Source organism: Sparus aurata, chromosome 6 (assembly GCF_900880675.1).
Source record: "Sparus aurata chromosome 6, fSpaAur1.1, whole genome shotgun sequence".
Lineage (NCBI taxonomy): Eukaryota > Metazoa > Chordata > Actinopteri > Spariformes > Sparidae > Sparus > Sparus aurata.
Window position 1 is genome coordinate 21,387,527 of NC_044192.1, and position 23,981 is coordinate 21,411,507.

The 23,981-nt window shown below is 41.1% G+C and overlaps 1 protein-coding gene across 6 annotated transcripts in view; it reads left to right on the plus strand.

The window, feature by feature from the left end:
- Positions 1-23,657, plus strand: part of col7a1 (collagen, type VII, alpha 1) — a 72,646-nt gene extending 48,989 nt beyond the window's left edge. For 3 of the 6 annotated variants that reach the window (XM_030421129.1, XM_030421130.1, XM_030421128.1), the window contains exons 86-119: positions 385-465; positions 568-636; positions 4,373-4,408; positions 4,627-4,686; positions 4,784-4,828; positions 4,916-4,951; positions 6,551-6,586; positions 6,670-6,729; positions 6,810-6,935; positions 7,018-7,089; positions 8,731-8,766; positions 8,857-8,916; positions 9,030-9,074; positions 9,318-9,353; positions 9,492-9,527; positions 9,818-9,874; positions 9,997-10,068; positions 11,561-11,632; positions 11,757-11,792; positions 11,872-11,952; positions 14,313-14,366; positions 14,628-14,681; positions 14,788-14,850; positions 14,927-14,989; positions 15,085-15,201; positions 15,909-15,986; positions 16,437-16,490; positions 16,650-16,698; positions 16,909-16,917; positions 18,231-18,314; positions 18,619-18,744; positions 20,242-20,418; positions 20,824-21,006; positions 21,466-23,657. In XM_030421129.1, the coding sequence (XP_030276989.1) occupies positions 385-465; positions 568-636; positions 4,373-4,408; positions 4,627-4,686; positions 4,784-4,828; positions 4,916-4,951; positions 6,551-6,586; positions 6,670-6,729; positions 6,810-6,935; positions 7,018-7,089; positions 8,731-8,766; positions 8,857-8,916; positions 9,030-9,074; positions 9,318-9,353; positions 9,492-9,527; positions 9,818-9,874; positions 9,997-10,068; positions 11,561-11,632; positions 11,757-11,792; positions 11,872-11,952; positions 14,313-14,366; positions 14,628-14,681; positions 14,788-14,850; positions 14,927-14,989; positions 15,085-15,201; positions 15,909-15,986; positions 16,437-16,490; positions 16,650-16,698; positions 16,909-16,917; positions 18,231-18,314; positions 18,619-18,744; positions 20,242-20,418; positions 20,824-21,006; positions 21,466-21,494 (2,292 nt within the window). In that variant the 3' untranslated portion in view covers positions 21,495-23,657. The remainder of the gene's footprint in view (positions 1-384; positions 466-567; positions 637-4,372; positions 4,409-4,626; positions 4,687-4,783; positions 4,829-4,915; positions 4,952-6,550; positions 6,587-6,669; positions 6,730-6,809; positions 6,936-7,017; positions 7,090-8,730; positions 8,767-8,856; positions 8,917-9,029; positions 9,075-9,317; positions 9,354-9,491; positions 9,528-9,817; positions 9,875-9,996; positions 10,069-11,560; positions 11,633-11,756; positions 11,793-11,871; positions 11,953-14,312; positions 14,367-14,627; positions 14,682-14,787; positions 14,851-14,926; positions 14,990-15,084; positions 15,202-15,908; positions 15,987-16,436; positions 16,491-16,649; positions 16,699-16,908; positions 16,918-18,230; positions 18,315-18,618; positions 18,745-20,241; positions 20,419-20,823; positions 21,007-21,465) is intronic. The other 3 variants (XM_030421133.1, XM_030421131.1, XM_030421132.1) reach the window with 3 other exon arrangements.
- Positions 23,658-23,981: the final 324 nt, after the last annotated feature.

Consider the following 23,981-nt stretch of genomic DNA (forward strand, 5'->3'; position numbering starts at 1 on the left):
GTCTAAAATGTTTTCAGAAACATACATTAGCATACTGTCGACTGTTATATGAGAATGTTTGTGACCAGGTTGTCACTGCTCAACACCCAACAAGTCAAAAGCAAACAATGCTCAACACTTAATGAGTTGGTGCGGTGCAGTGCATTCTGGTTGTCTTAGGTTTCTCACATTTAAGCAAAAGGTAGAACCACAGCACCTTTTCTCTGTTTTAACATCAATATCAAAAGCACCCATTTCTAGACTATTTGTGTCTTTTTACAGCATAGACAGACAAATTATATCGAAAGGTCATCTTTCATCTGTAGTGAGAAACCTCTTTAATGTGACATATTATGGGGAAACCATAACCACATGTTGTGTACTGAAGTATTTGCTACTTCTCAGGGTGAAGCAGGTAAACCAGGAGTCCCTGGAAGAGATGGGGTGCCCGGCAAAGAAGGAATACCTGGATTACCTGGGAAGCAGGTTTGTGTTTGTGTGTGTGTGTGGGGGGGGGGTAGCAAGTGTGCACCATGCTGTTTTTATCAGGTCTTCCTTTGTGTCATCATGGTGTAATTTGTTCCTCAGGGCATTGCTGGACCACCAGGCCAGTCCGGTTTAAAGGGGGAGCAGGGAGACAGCGGTCCTCCAGGGAGGGTGAGATTATGCCGCGTATCTACCGAGCTGCCTCTGGCTACAACCGCAGTCAATGAAATTGGTTTTGTGGTCACTTTTATTGGATGTGATCCAAGAAATAGAATGATTTGCTGCCTGAAGTAAAAAAATAATAAATAAAAAATAACATTTCTGTAGTGCTATTATTAGCTTCCTACTGCAAGAGTTTTCATCTGATGCACAACAGCACTAGGTGGTCTTATTCTGAGGCTTCCTTCAGGGGCCGCAGTCAGGCTGCTGCTGTTTGTACACCTGGGGCTGCCTGGAACCAAACTGGTCCTCCAGATACATTTTCCTCTGCTATTTGTACACTTGTTATTTTGCCCTGCAGTCACACTGTTGGTTACTATTATATGCCTCTTCTAGCTGTTCCTATAAACTCTGATCGAGGGTACATCAGCCTGATCTCCAGACAGTTCACAACAACAGAACAGAGACATCCTGTCCGACTATAGATGATGGGATACACAACCTGTGGTCGAATCCAGTTAAGACTTCAACCAATCAGAACAACAGTAGGACAAGCGCTACAAGTAGGCTCAGAGCTGTAGAGAAAATCAAATTCTCACCGACGTGATTATTGTGATATTAAAAACCGAGCATTAAAACTCCTTGTCAATCGGTGAGTATTTTGAGCTGGGATTAGGCAGTAACACAAGAACTTCATTCTCCCTCGAGAGCTGTCTCTGTGGGATTACTCTCTTATACGACTTTTATTGATTGATATTCAAAGCAAATTCTCCTGCAATTTCTGACCCAGTGAGATGAGTTTTCACATGACGGAAATATATTTAGTGACTCCTTCTTGTGTTAATCTGATGCAGTATAGGCCTCCCTTTATTTTTTCTTTTTAACAGAATTTGATCTAAATGTTTTGAATACCCGATGGAGGCCTGTAGTGCCTCCCGTTCTTAAGATAACCAGCCGTGAAAGTGTTTACAGCCAAATCCTTGCATACAGTTACGGATACTTTTATGGAAACAAGAGTTCTGTAAAGGCACTCCACCAGGCTGTCTGATCTGTATTGTCTTGTGTCAGTTCATATATTACATAGCTATAGGTGAGCTGTAAACGACATCCCTGGCTGGAATCTCATTTTGGATATCATCTTTAAAGGGATAGTTCACCCCCAATTCAATAAGGAACTATTTCCTTTTACTGATTCACTGTGCAAAAGAAAGAAGTGCATCTACTCATGGACGAGTGGCTAGATAAGTAATCTTGGACACCATTAATGTTTTCATCCCACACTGTAACAAGCACATCCCTCTTCTCCATGAGTAGATGCACTCTTCCTTCTGCAACACAATAAGGTTGAAGGGTGTGAAGTGCCTGAAAGAAAACAGTCTCCACATGAAAGTGCTCACAACAAGGTCTATTGATATCTTAAGTGATTAGGTCATGATTTGTGGAAAGGGAAGTTGCTAATGTTTTTTTTCGAAAATGTTTTATTTGCCAATATCTGCAAAACTTGGCAAACAAAACAATCTGATCAATAAACAGCACCACAGGTAAGAGGAAAAGTATGTATTTTAGATTTTGCCGTGAACTGTCCTTTGCTTGTCAATCATGCACAATATGTTAGGAATTGGCAAAACAGGGCACGCAGGTGGTCGAGTGGTTAGAGCGCATACCATAAACGCAGCCGACCTCGGTTCGATTCCGGCCAGAGGTCCTTTGCTGCATGTCACATCCCCCTCTCTCTCCCATGTTTCCTTTCTGTCTACTGCTAATAAAGGTGTCTATGCCAGAAAAAAATCTTTAAAAAAAAGGAATTGGCAAAGCAAAATTAACTGGATGTCCAAGTGAATCTGCTCCCATGTTCAGGTCAAAACATCAATGAATTGAGTTGTCATGAATTATTGCTTAAATTGTATGTTTTTCCATGTAATATATACTGTGACCCTTTGGTAGAACTGAAGGTAAAGTCCCACCTCTGCTCAGCTGTGATTTGTCAGAGCTACTTGGCCTTCATTTGGAAACTACCTTAGCACTGACACTGATAATATCATTGCCTGCCAGTTGTCTGTATTTGAGTGACTGCAGACATCTGCTAATAGCAATTGGCTCAGCTTGACAAAGTCTGAGCCAATTCTGCCCACGAGGATCTCAATTAAGCCAAATTTCAGCTCACTGCGACTGAATATGACTGAGAAGGTCACACATTCATAACTTTCTCTCTGTGCATAGAGTTAGAATCATTTGATGTCATTACACTGCAGTCAACCAACACCAATGAGACTAATTTCAAACTTGTATCATACTACTACCAAGCTGTTAGCAACCCGACCTTGTCTTGTAAAATGGTGTACAGTGTACTCTTTATTCGCTGGTGTAACAGATTCCCCCTTGTCTCAGCCAGGAGTGATCAAACTTTTTAGCCTGGAGCACAGCTCCTTGTAATGCAGAACAGCAGGTCTGCTGCCAGATATTGTAATGACATGTAGTAGCACACACATTTACTAGCTGTGAACTTTTGAAGCATTTTGATGGGAATTCAGTGTGCTGCTCATACACATATGGGACAGCTGTTTCTCAGAGATGAAATGTCCATCTGGCAGTATGTGGAGAGGCTTGAGCTGCACATTTAGCTTCCAGGGTGCATGTTTACTCATCCAAGGAAAGGGTTTCACCATCCACAACAACAAAAACAAAAACCCACTTTATCTGTGTTCTCAGCCTTACTTACTTACTAGTCATGTTTCTTGCACGTTGTTGTTGCTCTGACGTCTTCTCTTGGCAGGGTTTTCTTTTAAAATTTCATCATATTCCTTTGCATGATGCCTCTATGGGAGTTTTATCAAATGTGTGTTCGAAGGTAGCTGTACATGCTACACTAAAGGAGCTCTTTTAGGACATAATACTACGTTTTCTTGTCCTGAGTTCATGTCATGTGGCAACTTTTATCTGAGTGAGGGGCCATGAAATGTAGCAAAGGTCTCACAGCATATGGTATGTGTCCTAACCACCAGGCCATCAGACCACCCGTCCTGTTTTATCTGTTAAAAACAGTTTAAACAGTGTCATGGCCGGGAGCTGGTATGAAGGGTTTTGAGCTAAAATACACAAATATTGAGCTCACTTTGTCAGACACTCAGTATTCGTTGCCACTCCTGCTGTTTGTGATGTTGACATGAATCGTGACGAGTGTCTAGAACTGCTCCCTCTGTCACTGCTGACAGCCTCAGGTTCAGGACCTGGGACATAGCCACAGTGACACTGTCAGTGAGTTCACTTGCTTGATAAATAACCAGGCAACACTTGTCCATCTGCTCAGTGGCTCCACCATTTGCTCTCTCTCTCTCTCTCACACACACACACACACACACACAAAGACAAAGTGAATTTTGTGGCTTTACAGTTGCAACTAGCAGACTTGTTCTTGGTTTCTAAACTACAGCATTTTTTTGTTTCAGTCAGGAAATAAACAATTATTATTAGTAGTATTGCAATTATTTGGGCGTATTATTAACACAAAACGTCTTGTGTGCTGTAACGCAAAGGTTATGGGTACAGGCAGTGCCGGTTGTGCATTTGTTGGCTGTCCTTGCTGAAGACATTAAAGCTCTTAAAGAGTTGGGATGGCTAATGGTTCAGCTAATATGATACCTGTGAAGCAAGGCTTTTAAGCGCACTTTTACGTCTTTTCATGAACAAGAACCTGCACTGTGCTGCAGTTAATTACTATTATTTTTCTCAATTTTCTGCACTCTCACAGGCGGTGGCTGGTCCTCCTGGAGTCAAAGGAGAGAGGGTGAGTCACACTTCTCTGCATCAATGTGGAAGTAGTGACATTAACCATTTATTCACATTTACAACACAACAACACTAACTGTTTCGTACAAGTATTCAAAGTGGATGCAGAGTAAACCCAATGTATAAAGCCTCAGCAGAAAATGAGAGATTGGATAATGATAGAGTAGAGCAGCTGAATGGAGCTGAACTAACTTTCCTGTCTTGTGATTGATGCAGGGTCCTCCAGGCCAAACCCTGCCAGGCCCGGCTGGAGAGAGAGGTCTAGCTGGAGAAAAGGTGAGTCAGACCAAACCATTAGCACTGAAGGCTCACTCTCAGTCCATGTGGAAAATGTGCTTTTTATTAAAGCCATATGATGTCTGCTGTCTCTCAGGGTAACAGGGGAGACAAAGGTGCTGCTGGCACCAAAGGAGAGAGGGTGAGTACCATCACGTTGCAGAGCAACACCTGTACATCACGTTAACATAGCAACACGTTGACAACTTGTCATCTGTCGTCATACTAGGGAGTGGCTGGCGAATCAGGAGAGCCTGGAGAAGATGTGAGTAATCAGCATCCACCCTTTGTTTCATTGATTTGGATATAAAATTATCATGTTTTATAGTCCTGAATGTAGTCTATCATCATAAATACCACTATTACAATACCATTAATACTGTGTAATTGAAATAAAATCTCATCAGGATTTAATGGTTGAGGCGAACAAAGACACGTACAATCTGGGAATCTTATATTTGTACTGTAGATTTTAACTGTGTACAATGGGTTTAGCATGGTGATTAAATCCTTCCAGAAGTTTACTCTTCTTTGCACTTATCAGAGCTCAGAGTCAGAATTACTTTAATTATCAGAAACTACATTCAATATAAGAGTAAACAATAATAATTGTAAAAAAATAAACAACACACTAAAAAGGTAAGAAGAAGAGCAAGGGATGTTCATAGCAACTGATGTCCTTGATGTGGAAGTTTAAAATAAACAAGAAAAACAATGAGAAAAAAGTCAAAATTCTGCACAATTTTATCTATATGGTTAATAATTTTAAAATTGCTGAACTGGGTATTCCTCCATGATTAGGTGAATGAACGTTTAGCTTAGAGTACAAACATACTTAATAGAGTTTCTTTAATTCTTTGTATGACTAGGGTGGCAGGATTTAACCCCCAACACATTTAAGGATCAGAAGGTAGATTTACATCTATCATTTATGAAACCAGTGCTGCTAACACTGTAATGGAGGGTAGTTTTTTATGAAGCAACATTTGACCAGGACATGGCATTCTTGTGCAATAATGAGAAAATTATGTAACCAAAATATGTACATTAATAAAACAGTAATAATGAGTTCCTGAAGCTGGACTAGTGAGGATAGGAACCATAAAAACCATAAAATTGACTCGTCGACTTATCATATGTCCATAATGGGCTCTATAATGTATCCGTTATTGAGGCAACATGTTCTTATTTAAGTAGCTAGATTCTGTATTGCTCTTGACAGTTTTAATTAAGCATCCTTGATAATTTTTATTTTGTGAGCTCCTTATGCTACTACAGCCCAAAACATACAGGTTTACATTGAGCATGTGTCTGCTTGGAAGGCACCAAATGTTTGGCTCATCCTACTCAGATTTACATAATGGTGTTATGACATTTCTGTTGTACAGATATCAATAATATATGAGGCAAATATATAATAAAACATCAAATATATTCAGCATTTTGACTTTTTTACTACACATTTTAAACTGGGACTCTTTGTCAAGCTCGGCTACAGGCTACTATTTAATCTCACCTTAATCAACCTTCTATCTATCACAGTGTGATTAAAGTCTCTAAGCCTTCTATCTAAAAGTGTCGACTGTAATCTCCTCTGATGCTCCAGGTTTTGATTATTTGTCGTCCGTGAGCTTAACGAGGCATGTTAGCTGTACTGACAGCCAAGCCACTGACAGTAAACAACCAATACTGATGGGAAGCATCATAATGATGAACTAAATACCTTTGTAACACTTTTTAAAAGACCTCCACACTTTATTATTGTATCAGCGCTATATCCAATATGTATCATTGGTATCTCAGTATTGGTATCTCCAATCAGTAATTCTTATTTTCACACCCATTAATGTGTTTTTGCATGCAGGGGGCAGCAGGATCTCCTGGTCCAAAAGGCGATAAGGTGAGATTTTGTCATGTGTTTCATTTATTTGCCCGAAATTAAACCAAATGGATGCAGCAGTTATGACACAATGTGTGCTGCAGGGAGAGAAGGGAATCGGACTGTCAGGTCCTCCTGGTCGGGTCGGGCCTCCAGGTTTAAAGGTGAGCATGCAGGGTTTGTGTCCTTTTGAATTAGTTAGTGTGGTTCATCAAGTCAGAATCTAACTGCGACTTAACTTCAGGGAGATCCCGGTCTTCCTGGTTCACCTGGTCCTCCAGGGCCACTGGGGAAGTCAGGTGATACTGGGCCTCCTGGTCTGAGAGGAGAAACTGGACAAAATGGACCTCCTGGACCACAAGGGGAGAGGGTCAGTGGAGCCACTGATTACACATTGCTTTCAATCTTCATCTATGCGGTATGTTTCTCAACTGCTGAGGTCTTATTTTCAGGGTCTCCCAGGCTTTGCAGGCCGTCCAGGAAATGTTGGACCCCCAGGCCCTGCTGGACCTCCTGGGCTGGCAGTGAGTTTAGTTTTTATTACATTAGTATGTGCTTTCAGCTAAAAGTTTTTTACCGTGCTCCATAACAACTGCTTAGAGATATAAATGGGTGAGAAAATTAAAGGAAAATAGTGTCTTAGTCAGGTGTTACCATGGCATTGAGTCTTAAACTCACTGAAATTCGACTGGATAGATGGAAGAATATTCTGCCAAAATATTTTGGTGTTTTGATGACAGTGGTAGAAATTGCTGTCGAACAAATTGGTCCATAAATGTATTCACTAGGGTTGAGATCTGGGGACTGCAAAGGCCATTGCGAGTGATTCATCAACCCATTCAGACAGCCCAACACGTTTCCAAACGCGTCAAACACGACAGCTTGGTCAGAGGGTTATGGTTGCAAAAATGTGAGGACCCAAATGCAAACACAGTGGGATGCAGGTAAAAAACAATAAGCAGTCTTTATTTACAAAGCCAGTATCCAAATTTCAGACAGACAAAAAATGGCAGGCAACAGAGAATCTAAGGAAAAAGTAAAATTACAAAACAAAGAACCATCCAGAAAATTACAGTGGACAAATACTAGAACAAAGGACACATGCAAGGAGCAAACGAAGCAGACGAACTAACATCAGCAGGAAAACAGAAAATGCAGCAATGACACCAGGATTAAAACAGACAAACTGACAAAGAGTTTGAAAAAAAGCCCAGGAATACACAGGAATTGATTAACAAATGAAACTCAGGGGAACAGGAAAACAGTTGGGAAAAAGCCAAAGAGAGGAAGTGAAAAGCAAAACATGACACATTAGGAGATAACTGACAAAATAAAACAGGAAATAACTAAACCAAAAAACCCATATGATGAAACCAAAGAAATCTTATTCAGTTTTGTACAGGCTTTGCAGTAGAGTTAGAGTTAGAGTTAAACTACTTGTTAGACTTTCAAAATAAAGCTTGCAGATTAATCACATATTATGACCTATAATGACTTTTTGACTGTTATAAATGTTGTCGAAAGGCTGTGGTTTGGTTAGGTTTAGGCAACAAAACTACTAGATCAGGTTCAGGAAAACATCCTGCTATGTAACATTATTTATGTAAGCTAGCTCACTTACACAGCATATCTTTCAAAACAATTCAATGTTGGCACCTTGTCACGCATGGGAGGTAAACCCAACTCTCCTGTGGGAAAGTCTTACAAATGATCCACCCGACCCAACTCACTCTTTGTACGACATACGCTTATAGGGGTTTACCAGGAATTACACTACAGGGGTAACTATATCTTCAAACTTGCTGCTGTGTTTGACACACTTGGAGAGAAAACAGGCTGCCTGGAGGAGGAGAGATGTTTCATCGTAGCTTAAAGGTGATAACTCAGGACCACTTTGTATTGATTTGCCATGACCCTTCCTTCTAAAGTCACAAACGGACCCAAACCACTGCAGCAAATGTTGCCTAACAGAGCCATCGCTGTAATGTTTCTCTGCTCCTTTATTAAAGTTTTTCCTTTGATCTGTCACCCTTTTTCTAGTTGTGATATGTAGTTGATAATGTTTTTAATCTGGTCCCTAAAGTAAAGCTTTTCAAGTATTAGGTCTGAGAAAACCAAATGGACTCATGGACTGACAGATGTGATGCTTAATACTTGTTTTCCAGGGCTCTCCTGGTACCAATGGGGTCAAAGGAGACAAGGTGACTGTCCAAACAGACACACATTTCCACCTACCTGCTTAAATGTTAATATACTCTTGTGAAGGGTATATATATTTTTTCTGTTGCCAGGGGGAAGTTGGCGTCGGAGTCCCCGGTCCAAGAGGAGAGAGAGGAGATTCAGGGCCCAGAGTAAGACATGAGTTATATCATTATATCACTGAGAAGATGTGATTCGATATGAATTTGCCTCAGGATAATAGAAAGTCACACTGGTGTGCCTTTCTCTGTCTGTCATGTCTTAGGGAGAGGAGGGTCGTCCTGGCTTGGATGGGGAGAGAGGACCAACGGTAAAATATCACGTTTCCTTTTTTTATCCATCACTCAGAACATGATGTGCACCAACAGAGCCTTTGCACAAAAACGTCAGGATCTTTTCCATCAGCATACATGATTATTTATTTTGGGGACATAACCTAGCCTTTAGATTATAATATAATTATTTAATAGGGTTTGTGATGCCCATCATTTTAAATCGAGATCAACCTGTGCGCACTGTGGAGTCATACAGTGTGCGTTTGTGTGTCCATCAGGGTCCCCCAGGTATCCGAGGTACACGGGGAGAGAAGGTGAACACCACCAGTCCTTTTCTCATTTTCACGTGTCATTATATGAGCTGAGTCCCCTGAGCTATCTGCTCATGTAAAGGGGTGAATCAAATTGACACGCCTGAATGAAATGTTTTGCTCTCAATCTTTTCTTGTCAGGGAGACATTGGGCTTCAAGGTGACAAAGGAGAGAAGGTGTGTGTATTTTAATATCTAATAAACCCCACTGCTCACTCTCTGTTGTATTTGTATTTGTAAATGGCAGTGACACAGAAATTGAGAATATTTGTGTCAGCGGTGGCTGTTTTGAAAGAGGTCTTTCATGAGGTTTACTCTGTAGAGAGCAAAGGAATATATGAATACACACAATGTTAATGAGCTGTGGCACTATTGAGTGGGAAAATGTAACAGGATGAAAACCTTGTGTCTTGATGTTTTGGCTTTGGGATGAAGCCAGATGTTTAAAGCTGCACTGTCACTCGCAGGGGGACACTGTGCTGGTGGGAGGACCTGCTGGAGAAAAGGGCAACAAAGGAGAAACAGTCAGTGAACACCTGACTGGGTCAAAATTCTAAATCTATAGAAACATATCCACTTTTATTTTGTTTCTTATGTTGTATATTTGGTTTTGCATGTTGTGGATTTAAATGTTGTTCCATTTTAGGGTGACAGGGGACCCAAAGGTGTGCAGGGAGAAAAAGGGGTGAAGGGTCAAGAAGGGCCACCAGGGGAGCAGGTAAATTATTCTTTTACTCTTGTCAGAACTTATGAGACAGTTTTGGGCTGCTGCCATTGACTGTATAAAGTATGGAAAGAGACAATGCTGAAGTGCCTTAAACCTGCATTCTTTTAAATGACCAGCAAGGGGCTGGTTACAAAAATAAGTCAGCTGTTTATGATAATGATCTATTATGATGTAATGATTTATTATTTCAGCTAACATTTACCTAATGACTTTATGGTCTCATTCACCAGTTTTTAGTCTTCTTTAATGCAGTCATAATGTTTATTCTCTGAATTATTGGCCTATTTAAATTCAAATAGATGATAAAGCAGGGTATGCGCTAAAAGCATGGAAACCTTGTTACTGTCAAGTTGCTACCCCTACCTGTGTGAAGGAATTCTTGAAGAATAGTCAACTCTACACAGGAGATACTGATGATTAGGAGACTTGGATATATTACACTGAAGCCTTTATTGAAGCTTGATTGAGAAGAATAGGCAAGTGAATCCACTGGGCAGTACTTGACCAGTTCTGAAAACCACTTCCTGTGCTAACTAACTAGGCTCACCTAAGTTATCCTCAGTCACGTTGTGTGATCCTCAGGTCTCAATCAACCAGTCAAATTTAGGAATTACAGAGGTAAACAAGCTTTGAAAGAATCTGACATATTATCTTTAACCTAAAGAAGGAAACTTCCTTCTCACACAGGTTCTTATTCAGACCTAGTCAATCTCTATTCTTTTGGCCTGATATGGTCACTTGTGCCTAAAAGTAACACAGGGTGCGACGGCTGTAAGGCTTCACAGCTATACCAATGGGTGAGAATAGGTTTCTGAGGAATTTACTAACTAAGAAAATATGTACATGTATATAAATGGCATGACTTCCATTTTCCTCCATACCCTGATGGAAGCCACAAGGCTGACACAGAGCCTGTTGTTTGACGTGGCCACTTCTCATTACTTGTTTTATCCAACCAGTGAAATCCACAGGATTTGTTTCACTTGAGAAGCCCTGTTTAGAGACTATGTTTGTCTTGCCTGTTTTGGGTTATTGTAGAAACATGACATTGCAATATGGCATACAAATAAAAGGCTCATTCCAGCTTAACAAAAAAATAGCTTTTCTAAGTTTCAGGTGATCATACACTCAAAAACATCGGTATGAATATAATATTCCATTTCTGCCTAAAGATTCCCTTAAATCTCCCTAAATCCTATGCACTGGACCTTTAATCCACTCATTTTTTTTAGGTAGTTTGGCCTTTAACAGTATTTACACTAAATTAGGGTTGGCTGACATATTCTCATTGACCTTGTGGATCTGATTGCTAAACAGGCTGAGGCCATCGGTTGGTTACTTAACAGTCAAAAAAGATCAGAAAAATGAATGACTTAATGATGACATTGAAACCATATTCTGCTGGTGTGCATGAACTGAAACCAGAGATAGGATGTCTCGTTATTGATATTACAAATGATCGTATGCATGTATTTGACATCAGGGTCTGAGGGGAGAGCCGGGAGAACGAGGGTCCACGGGATTCCCAGGTGCTCGTGGCCCCGGTGGACAGAAGGCAAGTGATGCTGAGCATGGATGATGATTGTGATTATATAAGTTGCAGGATTAATAGCAAAGCCAATCACTACAGGTAATAATTTTACTGCTCTGATTACTGTAATTCTGTCTTTGCTCTGCAGGGAGAAGCCGGCCAACCTGGAGTGCCTGGCGAATCGGTCTGTGATTTACCCTTCACATCAAAATACATTTTTCTTATTGGACATAATGAAAGAGGATTTCTGTTTTGTCTTCCAGGGTTTACCAGGAAAAGATGGACTGCTTGGGCGCAAAGGGGACAAGGGAGAGATTGGCATCATAGGAATGAGAGGAATCAAGGTATTTTTATTGTGTGTGTGCGCGTGCGTGCGGTCGTGTGTGTGTGTGTGTGTGTGTGCACGCGCGTGCACACACACACACACGTGCACACACACACACACACACACACACACACACACACACACACAGTGTACAGGACATGACGCAGGACAGGATGCTATACTTTTTCCTGATAACAGGTGTTCAGACAAAAATGACAAGTAAAAGCAAGATAACTGGCAGCGCAGCTGGAGGGGCTGATGTTGTTTGGTCCAGTCATTCTGAATCCATGTGCATGGCCTCTGATAGCACACAGGTATTATCTTCAGCGGTAAACATGGTGCTACCACCAGCAGTCGGTTAGCTGACTGGAAAAACTGGATACTGGAAAGAGAAGGAAACTAATTTGCCCACCCAGCAATTCGAAAATCACTAGTTACACATTATAGCATGTTTGTTTATTCTGTACAATAAACAAAGTGTAAAAACAATTCAAGTCATTCTCCCTACTTTTAAGAATTCCCAACTTACTCCCAATTCCCAACATCATCAAATACTGACGCTACGGAGGGCTGACCAAAACTACAAACCCAAAGCGTCAGTATCTGAAAAGATGGAAATGAGATTCAAACATTTGTGAAAGAATGGGTTGCTCTCAGGAGCTCAGTGAATTCCAGCGTGGTACTGTGATAGGATGCTACCTTTGCAACAAGTCCGTTCATGAAATTTCCTCGCTCCTAAATATTCCACAGTCAACTGTCAGTGGTATTAAAACAATGTGGAAGTGATTGGGAATGATAAGAACTCAGCCACGAAGTGGTAGGCCACGTTAAATGGCAGAGCGAGATCAGCGGATGCTGATTGACAGTGCGCAGAGGTCGCCAACTTTCTGAGTTCAATCGCTACAGACCTCCAAACTTTGTGTGGCCTCCAGATTAGCTCAACAACAGTGCGTAGAGAGCTTCATGGAATGGGTTTCCATGGCCGAGCAGCTGCATCCAAGCCATACATCAGCAAGTGCAATGCAAAGCATCGGATGCAGTGGTGCAAAGCACGCCGCCACTGGACTTTAGAGCAGTCGAGACATGTTCTGTGGAGTGACGAATCGCGATTCTCCGCAATCTGATGGATAAGTCTGGGTTTGGCGGTTGACCGGAGAACGGTACTTGTCTGATTGCATTGTGCCAAGTGTAAAGTGTGGTGGATGGGGATTATGGTGTGGGGTTGTTTTTCAGGAGCTGGGCTTGGCCCCTTAGTTCCAGTGAAAGGAACTGTGAATGCTTCAGCATACCAAGAGATGTTGAACAATTCCATGCTCCCAACTTTGTGGGAACAGTTTGGCGATGGCCCCTTCCTGTTCCAACATGACTGTGCACCAGTGCACAAAGCAAGGTCCATAAAGACATTGAGAGAGAGTTTGGTGTGGATGAACTTCACTGGCCTGCACATAGTCCTGAACTCAACCCAATAGAACACCTTTGGGATGAGTTAGAGTGGAGACTGAGAGCCAGGCCTTCCCGTCCAACATCAGTGTGTGACCTCACAAATGCGCTTCAGGAAGAATGGTCAAAAATTCCCATAAACACACTCCTAAACCTTGTTGAAAGCCTTCCCAGATGACTTGAAGCTGTTATAGCTGCAAAGGGTGGACCGACATCATATTAATCCCTATGGATTAAGAATGGAATTTCACTTAAATTCATATGCGAGTCAAGGCAGCTGAGCGAATACTTTTGTCAATATAGTGTATGTCTTGTGTGTGACTGGCTGTCTTTGTTGTGTGTCTCTCTTTACTAATTTCTTTCTGCTGTACTCAATTACTATTATTTCAATGATAACCTGAATAAATAAAAGGTCATATGGTAACAATACAAAGCCCGACTCCCTCCACACGTCTGAGTGGTCGCTTCCGACTTTGATTGGTTCAGTGATTCAAACAGAAATGAAATGAAGAAAAAAGGATATTAAATCAATCCAGCTGAGCAAAACACCCATTTCCAGGTATTAATCATCATCATGTTAGGGTGAAGAAAAAAATTCAGTGCAGATAGATCTGACAACGATTTGCATTCATCCTCTGCAATCATATTAATTTTATATTATTATCCAGTGACTGTCATCATCGACTCCTAAAAGAGGCTTCAAGGTTGAAACCACACAGAATGAATAAACACTGTTTGATGCCCTGAACACACACACACACGACCGCATGTGTGTGTGTGTGTGTGTGTGCACAGTAAGTACTCATGCACAGTGATTGAGTAGCAGGTGAGAGGACTGCCTGTGTAAAGATGGGCTTTCTGCCTGTATGGTTTGGAGGTTTTGGTTTCCTTTGTGCCTCTTCTTGTGCCTTTGTCAATGATGAAGTTATGTGTTTCCAGGGGGACCGAGGATCCAAGGGAACTTGTGGAAGCGATGGACCCAAAGGAGACAAGGTGGGTTTGGGACAGACTAATAAAATTTTATTTTGTAGGAGGAAGAGGAGATAAAAGAAGCATGAATGAAGACATTGTGTGGAGATGATTTAATACGTAGTGGGATTTTGCACTGTGGGAGTTTTTTTCTGTACAAATCGTGAATGTTAACATTTAAATGATAATAGACGCTGTGCTCTTTTTCTGTGTTAGACGTGTATGAGTAATGTTTTTTGTGGTAAGCACATGAACATGATGTGAATCTCAACTGTTTGTGCTCAGGGGGATGCAGGTATTCATGGACGATCCGGCCTACCAGGAAGAAAAGGTGAACAGGTATGACTCATATCTGTGGAAGAACAGCCATCATGTCATTGATTCTTTACATCTGTAAGCTTCTTTGAGATCTGGTGTCTATAGGCATGCTCTCTGTGTTTTCCAGGGAGAAATCGGACCCTCTGGAGCCCCAGGGACCCCCGGAAAAGAGGGATTAGTCGGCCCCAAGGTGTGTGCTGTACAGCTTAGTTTCCAAACCTTTGTGTCCAAATGCAAAGTAAAACCAATTTTCTTTTTCGGTGAAGGGAGACCGTGGTTTCGACGGCCTCGCAGGACCTAAAGGGGCTCAGGGAGAGAAAGGTGAAAGGGTGAGTTTGTGACTTCAACTTCTGCAGGAACATCACTTATCCTCACAGCTAGCTGAGTAACATAACTAACTGTCTCTGTGTTTATATACACGTAGGGTCCACCAGGGGTACCTGGTCCTCCCGGTCCCAGAGGAAATGATGGGAACCCAGGCATCACTGGCCCTCAGGGACCAGCAGGTGCTAAAGGCCCAGAGGGGCTCCAGGGACAGAAGGTTAGAGACTGCATTTCTTTGCTGGTGATATAGCAAATACAAGTACTGTATAACAGGAGCAAGAAGCAAGAACAGACCAAAGTGACGGTTACGTCACTGAGTGAGTGCGCAAAATAGCATCAGTCAGGTGTCTGAGTGGCAACAAAGACAAAACTTTAGCTTTTTGACAGTTTTGACATTAAAAGCATGATGTAAGAGGGATGTAAAAAGAATACAGTGTTTTTTGTATCCCTCCTCCTTTCTTCTTCACCTGACTAGTAGCCTTGTTTGATTGTTTCTTGATGATTGAGAGTTTGATGGGTCGTGCATCTGACTGGCTTGTCTGCTACATCATCAAGTAAATAAAGGAAGGCAGTGACGGCAGAGCAGAGCAGCTTCTGTCTCTCTGATGGGTGCACCTTTTATTCAATCTGAGACGCTGTCTTGAGTCAACCCAGCTGCATTATTTTCCTGAACAAATATTTTGCTTATAGTGACTTGATATACACTATATAAAAGGAATTCTGTATAAGAAAACAAAAGAAAGAAAACTCTTTTCTTCTTTCCTTGTTTTTGTCGAAACCATGCCGGCAAATACCACCTGTCCAGGGACTATGTGTACAGAGGCAGTGGGACCTGCTGTTGTGTGTTTGTCTTTTACTTGTTGTGCAGTTTTGTACATCTGCCTGCTGCAGACGTGTTGTAATATTGTTTTACCTGTGCGTCAGGGAGAGAGAGGTCCAATTGGGCCCGCTGCAGTGGGTCCGCGCGGTATCCCAGGGATCCCAGGGGAGCGAGGAGAGCCGGTAAATGTCATACTTACTCTACTGGTTGTTTTCTTGACAGCCCACTTTGATAAGAGACCTTAGCCACGTTTCCACCGAGCTGCTTTCAGTGAAGTAGCATTTGAACCCGTAAATGCATTGTATCTTTACCTATATGCCTGATCTGCTTGGCTACTTTTTGAAATTGAGTATTTCACATTTCACAGTGACATTTTTCAGGAGACTGAATTCTTTTTTACTTAACTTAGCTTTCTTAGCTTTAATATTATATATTGTTGGTCAGGGATCCCATTAAGGACACAACACGATCAGAACGAAAAACCAAACACATCAAATCTTTTTTATTGAAGCTGGTTCAACCTTTGACTTTGTCCTTTCATTTAGTCCTTTAGTGCTGCACCTGCTCTCAGTTTAATGTGCTGCAAGCCTCTCTGTGGGTCATGTGTGTCCTAATACCTCTCCATGTTGCAGGGAGAGTTGGGCCCAGATGGAGCCAAGGGAGACAGAGGAGAGCCAGGCATGACGGTCAGTGCTTGAGCCTTACCGTGGGGCTCAATCTGAAGATGCTGACACCTGACAGCACACACACACACACACACACACACACACACTTACACAGAGTTGATATAAGGGTTGTGTTTGTAAGTTTGCTTTGCTCTGCTCCCCTCTTCATTTCGAATTCAGGAGGATGAAGTCAGATCGTACGTTCGCTCTGAAATGAGTCAGCACTGTGGTGAGTCTTTCATGCATCTTGCATTTCTAATTTATTACAGTTGTCCCCAAGCCGAACTTTGGATGGCAATCACAGCACATGAGTCACAGCCTGAGCTAAACTCTATGAGAGTGTGATAGAAAAGAAGCTGCACCAATGCCATGACTTGAAACTGACCTTTATTATTCGCTCTCTTTCTGCTTCCTTCCTGTCCATCTGTGTGATCCTCAGCGTGTGGAGGTGAGTGAGCCATTCAGCCGCAGCACAAGAGAGGAGGGTGGACAGAAGGGCTGTGAAGTAGCATGAGTCACAGTGGTGTACTATACCACATATGCTGCTGTTGTGAGATGAGTCAGACTCATATATATTATTAATAAGGCTCAATGCATTTACCCTCATTTAGCATTTTTGCAGATACTGAATGAGTGAAATGCATGATTAATTAACTTCATGCAGACAAATGTGGCATGCTGGTGAAGATTCTCAGTCATCCATTATTAGGTATTATTATTCAGTCATGAAAACACAGAGAGCTTGTTTATTTATTTTTAGGTATAAAAGGCAATGAAGATCTTTCTCCTCTGATTACATTTTTTTCCCCTAAAACTACATAGGGAACCTTAAAACTTACTATAACTATAAACTTACCATTTTATGAATAATAACTAAACAAGAGATATAGAGCGTTTTTTGCTGGTAATAAGCAAAAGAGTTGTCGAAAAGCAAATCCCTATCTCTCTCTCACTCAAATGCTACTTTCTATGCGATGTATTGTGTCGTATATTGAATGTTATGAGATGAATGTAGAAATAAGACAAATATTCTTGCTAAGATTTTGAGTTATGGCAGAGAAAAGATAAAATGAGATATTTAAAAGTAAATAAATTGTTTTATTTAGAACGTTTACGTCAGACTCATGCACCTTTCTCAAAGTTTTCACTGACTTGTTTTTATCTGAGCCCTTAATCAGTTCAAGACTTCATCAGTGTTGTGTTGCAGCAGCGTGAGATAAGTGATGGTGATGCAGTGTTACTGAGAATGAGGCCAAAACAAACATTTTACTCATGTTTAATTTATGTATTATTATCTAAGAGACACTTGTGTGTGTTTCATAATGTTCAAAGTCAGTAACAGTGAGTCTTTAGTTGAATCAGCGCTGATCTGATTTGGACTCAAGTCAGAAAGTGTTTGACTAGAGTGCGACACAAGTCCATATAGCAATGGCTTGAGTCCTTAAAGGATTACAGGTGTTTGCTGGAAGATTGCCCCATGTTGCGCAGTCTCTCAGAAACTTTGTAAATCCTTTTAGCTGGTGTGTATGTTGGAATGGTGGAATGATTTTTGTGGTGCTCTGGGGTTGTTGGCTAAGTTGTCTGAATGTTTTACTACGAGAATGTTCTATCCTTCCTTTTGTTTTTCATCATGTTACCTCTCTGGCCCCCCCTTTTCTCTCCCTCCTGTGTAACACTTACCTGGTCCCTCTTGCTCCATAAATCCTGATCCTCTCTGCTCCCTCGGTGTTCGCTCCTCTTTGTCCTATCTGGCTCTCTCAGGATCAGGCCCAGACACTCGGTCCCTGTCCCCAGTCAGGGCTCGGCCCACACCAGAGCAACAACTGGCCCTGATGGGTGAGGAGGGTGAGTGTGTCCATCCACTGCTTTGCCTGTGGGCCTCCATCTGTTCATGCATCTGCGTGTCCGTCCCTAACAAACAGGTTTAACTTGGTGGTGCTACCTCTGGAGACCTCTGAACGGCGGGTGGTTTTCTATTCAAAAAAACAGAGGACTCCATTTGTGTTTATATTGTGTATCTCTGAGCACATCCAGACAAGTACAAATGTTCGTGTCGAGGCTGTATTTAACTGACTGTTCTGAGCCTGCCCTCTGTCGAAGCTTGGAGGTCTGTGATCTTCTGACCTGTGTGGCGTTGCTCTTCTCTCAGGCCGCGAGTTGCGTGTGGTGGTGAACACGAACGACCCCGACTACGAGCACATCTACTCCATTGAGTCCTACGATGACCCCGTGGATGAGCTGCTCTACTTCCCTCCCTCTGCCAACCAGAGTGATGGTACTGTGTCCAAAGCTAGCAGTGAAGTCCTTCTTTTTGACATACCACCTAACCCAGCCTGGTCTCATGAAACACTTGTGAAATGAGCACATGATCTTAAAAACCTGTGTGCGTTCCCTTCATGAAAGTGAAAGAAATACTCCAAACATCCTCAGGCCGGGTAATGCTCGAGCAGAAGTAGTTTGTACTGCATGTTGTGTGACTGGGATGGAAATGAAAAGCGTTTCTATCAGTTCCAAACCGCCACAGCTGAAAGGGGGAGTGAAAAAGCTGAATATCATTAATGATTAAATGCAGCACACATTTTTACATGACAGTCTGTCCTTGAAGTCATTTCAAATTTCATTAAACTGCCCAAAAATTTGCCTCACGACTCACTCTGTCCTCAGACGCTCAGTTTGGGTAAGGAAAAACTCCTTCACAAACCTCCCCTTTAACCTTGGTAAAAAATGACAGAAAGAATTTAGTGTAACAAATGGAAAAAAGAGATCTGGAGAAAGGGGGAGGGACTGTTTTATCAAAGTTACAGATATAGTTGGACAATAGTTTTCAAAGTGATGCAATCAAACTACAAGTGTGAACACAGAAAACCAGCAATGGACACAAATACATGATTAAAAAAAAAAAAAGAAGAAGAAAAATGATAGCAACAGCAGTAGTCTAAACCTTTGAAGGTTACATAATGCTGTGTTTTATGTTCTTATTCTGTTTTGATTTATACTTACTATTAGTGGTAGTATTAGTACTAGTAGTATTAAAATTATTACTCATTACCATTGCTCTTTCAGACATACTGAAATGGAGGACCTTTTGTGTAACTTGCAACATAACAAAGTTGGTGTGTTGTTTTTCGGGCAACATTTCTTAACAATGACCAAACCACCTTTGTGTCAACTTTGGTGCTGCTCCCACATTTTTGTCCATTATGATTTACATCTGTTATATTATTAGGGAGTTATTCCATTAAATCAGGGTTTGCCTAAAGCGTGTGTGTGTTGTTATTATGAACAAAAACCACAATGGACAAAATATGAGAAGATGAACCAAGTAGTCAAATTCTGGGAATCCCCTTTAATTAAATTATTTTAGTCACCTAACGATGACCCCGACTCGTTTAAATGCTACAAACTTATCATGTGACAAACAGATGATGGCGTTTCGAATCTGTGCTCATGTCCCGTAAATCTGGTTATTCAATCGGCACATAATCCAATTTGTGCTGTGAGGAGCGTGTCTCATATTATGGGTGCGTTCCACTTTGTGCTCATTTCATGACACTATGAGCCTGGTTACTTTGCTCATTTCCTCACACAGCCTGCTTCAAGCACACACCATCTTTCATGTGGATACATGATCTTTACACCCCATCATCATATTAATCTACTTTTCTTTTCTATGAATTCCGGATGTGGTAATGTTTTCTTTGCTGTGTGTTTGTTTGTGTGTGCCCCCGTGCGTTTATGTGTGTGTGTTCTGTGTTTTTGTGTGTGTCGGCAGGTGAGGCTGTCAAAGATGAAACTGACAAAACGGTCAAAGTTGAACCAAACAAATCAGCCAGTGCTGGCGTTAGGAAAACAAAAGCAGCAGTTGCTGGTCAGAAAGCATTCAAAGTTACACCTGTGAAAGCAGTCCAGCCCAGATCAGTCAGGTCCAAGAGGAGAGTCACGGGGGAAGGTAATCCAGCTCATAGTTGTTGGGATCAGGGCGAACTCTGCCTGCCTCGTGTCTGGTACCTTTCTGCATGTCTGAGGCTGCTTTGGCTGCTTTACTTTTGATCAACAGCATATATCAAGTAAAAGAAAACACAGTAACAAAGAATAAGATATCAGTGCTAACAAGTCACTTTGGATCTAAAACAAAAACACATGAAACTATCAAAATAAAAAGGTTGGTTTGAAGTTTTGAGCTCAGTGCTCATGAATGCTTGTTGCTGTTCTGCCTCAGCTCCTTTTTGACTGGCGTGTGCTGTACATCATGTGTGTCTTCTAGGTGTGTATGCATGCACACTCTTCACACGTGTATGTTTGTGTGTGTGTGTGTGTGTGTGTGTGTGTGTGTGTGTGTGTGTGTGTTGTGCAGCTCCAGCTGACCTGTGCCTGCTGCCCATGGAGGAGGGGAGCTGTGGACGATACAGTCTGCGCTGGTACTTTAACAGTCAGGTTCAGGCCTGCAGGCCGTTCGTCTACAGCGGCTGTGAAGGGAACGACAACCGCTTTGTTGAGCTGGAGGACTGTGAGGAGGCCTGCTTAGGGGGGGCCACAGGTACACAAACACACACACACACACACACACACACACACACACACTTAGTTCAATGTATGTGAGCTATGACTGTCATGAAATCAGATTTTCACTACAAGATTGTCAAGGCCAAATGACTCATGATAATATTATCTTGCTATCTATAGAAAATTTTAACAATAATGATTAAAGTCAAAATCTTCTTGAATTCATCTTTGTTTCCTGGGTGTTTTGTCACTTTTTGGGCAAATGAATAAAACTCAAAACACGTGTCTGTATCCATAAATGTAAAAATGCGACCAAAAAGGACAATCACACAAAATAACTAGTGTACCAGATGAACTGATAAACAAAATGTCTGCAAGGTCTAACATCAGTGGACATTATCCTTATTAACACAATGTCCATATTTCACTTTTTAATGCAACAGTTAGTGGCAGTATCGGTGTATCTTGACAATGTGTACTATCTGTCATGCAGGTCCTCGTCCCCCGCAGACAGCACGATGATTGTGGCCCACCCCTCGTTGGCCACAGGAATGTTAGCCTTAATATTGCTTTTATAAATCATTATTTTGTCAGATGTCAATGTCAAGATTTGGTTTTTGTTTATTTATTGTTTCTGTCAACCTAACCAAACTTCACCCCATGGTTGAGAGGGGATGCCTCCTTGCTTTATGTTCTCCGTACCAGGCAAAAGAAAAGACAAAACGGTGTTTATCAGGCTAAACAATGCTTTCTTTTTGTGTCGTAGCCAAACAGACATTTTTAATGTTTGCCCACTGAATAAGAGCATCTTTGCTTTTTTTTTCAGACTTCACCCTGATTTTCTCAGTTTGACTTTACCACAGTATTAAGGCATTTTAGTACATCCATCCATTTCGAGTTGCACACCGATAATAAGACTTAATATCTGCATGTGGAAGGGAGCGGACAAATTAGCCGACTCACATTATAGTCTAATGTAATAATCCTCAAGTAAATACCAATATGGTGAAGCTCATTAACGGTGTAGTTCAGTCATTATGTGCGTTAACATGGAGCCTGTCACTCCACTAATTATTGGAACCAATTTACATTTGCATATTTAAATCCAAAGATGCACTTTTCTGTTGTCCAATGTTTGAAATTTACATGCACTTCGTTCCACCTTTTCCAAAAGGTAAATATAAAAATCTTTTTTTAATCACTTAGCCCAGCATCACAAATCAGGATAAGCCTTAAACTGCTACTGCTTGGTTCTTCCTCAAGAGGCATGTCTGATTAAAAAAATAGCGCCTTACTGCAAATCCACAGCAGGAAACAAAGTATTTGACACTTGACTTGCTGGTGGAAGCATTTGTGGAGTGCAGTATAATTATATTTTGTAGTAATTAAACATTTGTGTGAGTCGTTGATCTGACTGATTACGTTATGGCGGAAAGAGGTGTACATGTGGAGAGAGCTGCCCCTTCATTAATTGTATTTTCTTTTGTGTGTGTTGTGTCCTAATGACTTCTTATAGCTGACTCATACTGCAACTTGGTATCAAACTGTGTGCTGTACAACACTGAACTCGAGGCTGAAATACATTTTAAAAAATAACTAGACTTTTTAACGGACAGCACAAACTACAAACTTTATGAACTTTACCAAACTAGTATTTACTGCAAGGCTTCTGCACGATAAGATGTTTTTATTGGTGCTCACCCTCTGATTTTACTGACTGTATACTGCTTAGTAAATAAGAAAGGATGGTAGAGATCTGACCTCTGGAAGTAATTCTCCTTTTGTACACAAACATTTAAAAGTTTTCTGACTGTAATTTTGAAGACACTTGGAAAAGTGATGCTATTTAATTTTTTTGTATTGTGGAATCAGTTTGGTTAGTAAAATAGAACTTACAGGCAGCCACAGCAGTCATCACGAGACAAGATGAGAGCCACGGGGCAAATCGGAGCTTTAGTAAAGAACGACACACTGCAATATGATTGTTGAAATCATTCAAAGCTGATCCAGAAATCAGAAGTGAATCAATTCAAATTGCTAAATGTATGTACGGTTTTCCACAAAGCATGACATTTATCTTTCAAAAAACAAAGGGTTGATAGCATGACCAACAGGAAGAATCTGAATCTAGCCCAAAAAGAGTCAGTTATACAACTGGCTTCATTCCTTAACAACAACGTTTTCATTTGTTAGTTTTTTCCACCACAGTGCTCCTTTCTAGTTTAAATCACCTCTGTCTGAAAGTTTTTATGTACGTGGTCTTTTTACTTTTTATGAAAAAAGCTGATTTCTTCCCGAGAGATGTCCACAGATCCATATCCAAGCAACCTGTCACCTGATACTGTCTGTGGACTTTAACCTGCCTGAAACAACTTCTCTACATCATGACTATGCAAGCACAATTATATTGGGTTCTAATTATAATGGATATAGTTTTATCATTTGTATTAAATATGAAGAATCAAGCACATTATTCTGCCAATGTTTTGTATATATTTTTTTATATTGTTTTGGGGAAAGTTGTGTTTCCGACCACGACTGCATGTTTACCTGCCGGAGAAACGGTGCTATTTTTAAAGGTATTTTTGTACTTTTTTATTGAAGATGGAAGCTTTTGTTTTTACTGTATGTGGTGCAACATTTTAATAATCATTTTTAATAAACCAAATGTTTAAGTAAAAACAACCTTGGTGTATTCTCTGATTTTGGCATTTAGTCATTGGCAGCTTTTAACTTTTTGATGCGAACGGTGTGTGAGGAAGTTAAAAACACATGTACATGTTTAACCCATGACCTTCTTCAATCATCTGTTCGACAACTGAATTCAAATGAGAAGGTCTCAGTGATCTGTGTCTGTGCGCACACAAGAATGGAATATTTCCAATCATAGAAATTCACGTCATCATTTTTCAGCAGAGGGGTTAAAGGAGATAAGAAATCATCAAGTGTGTGTGTGTGTAATTGTGTGTGTGCGTGTGTGTGTGTGTGACTGTGATCAAGATGTTCTAA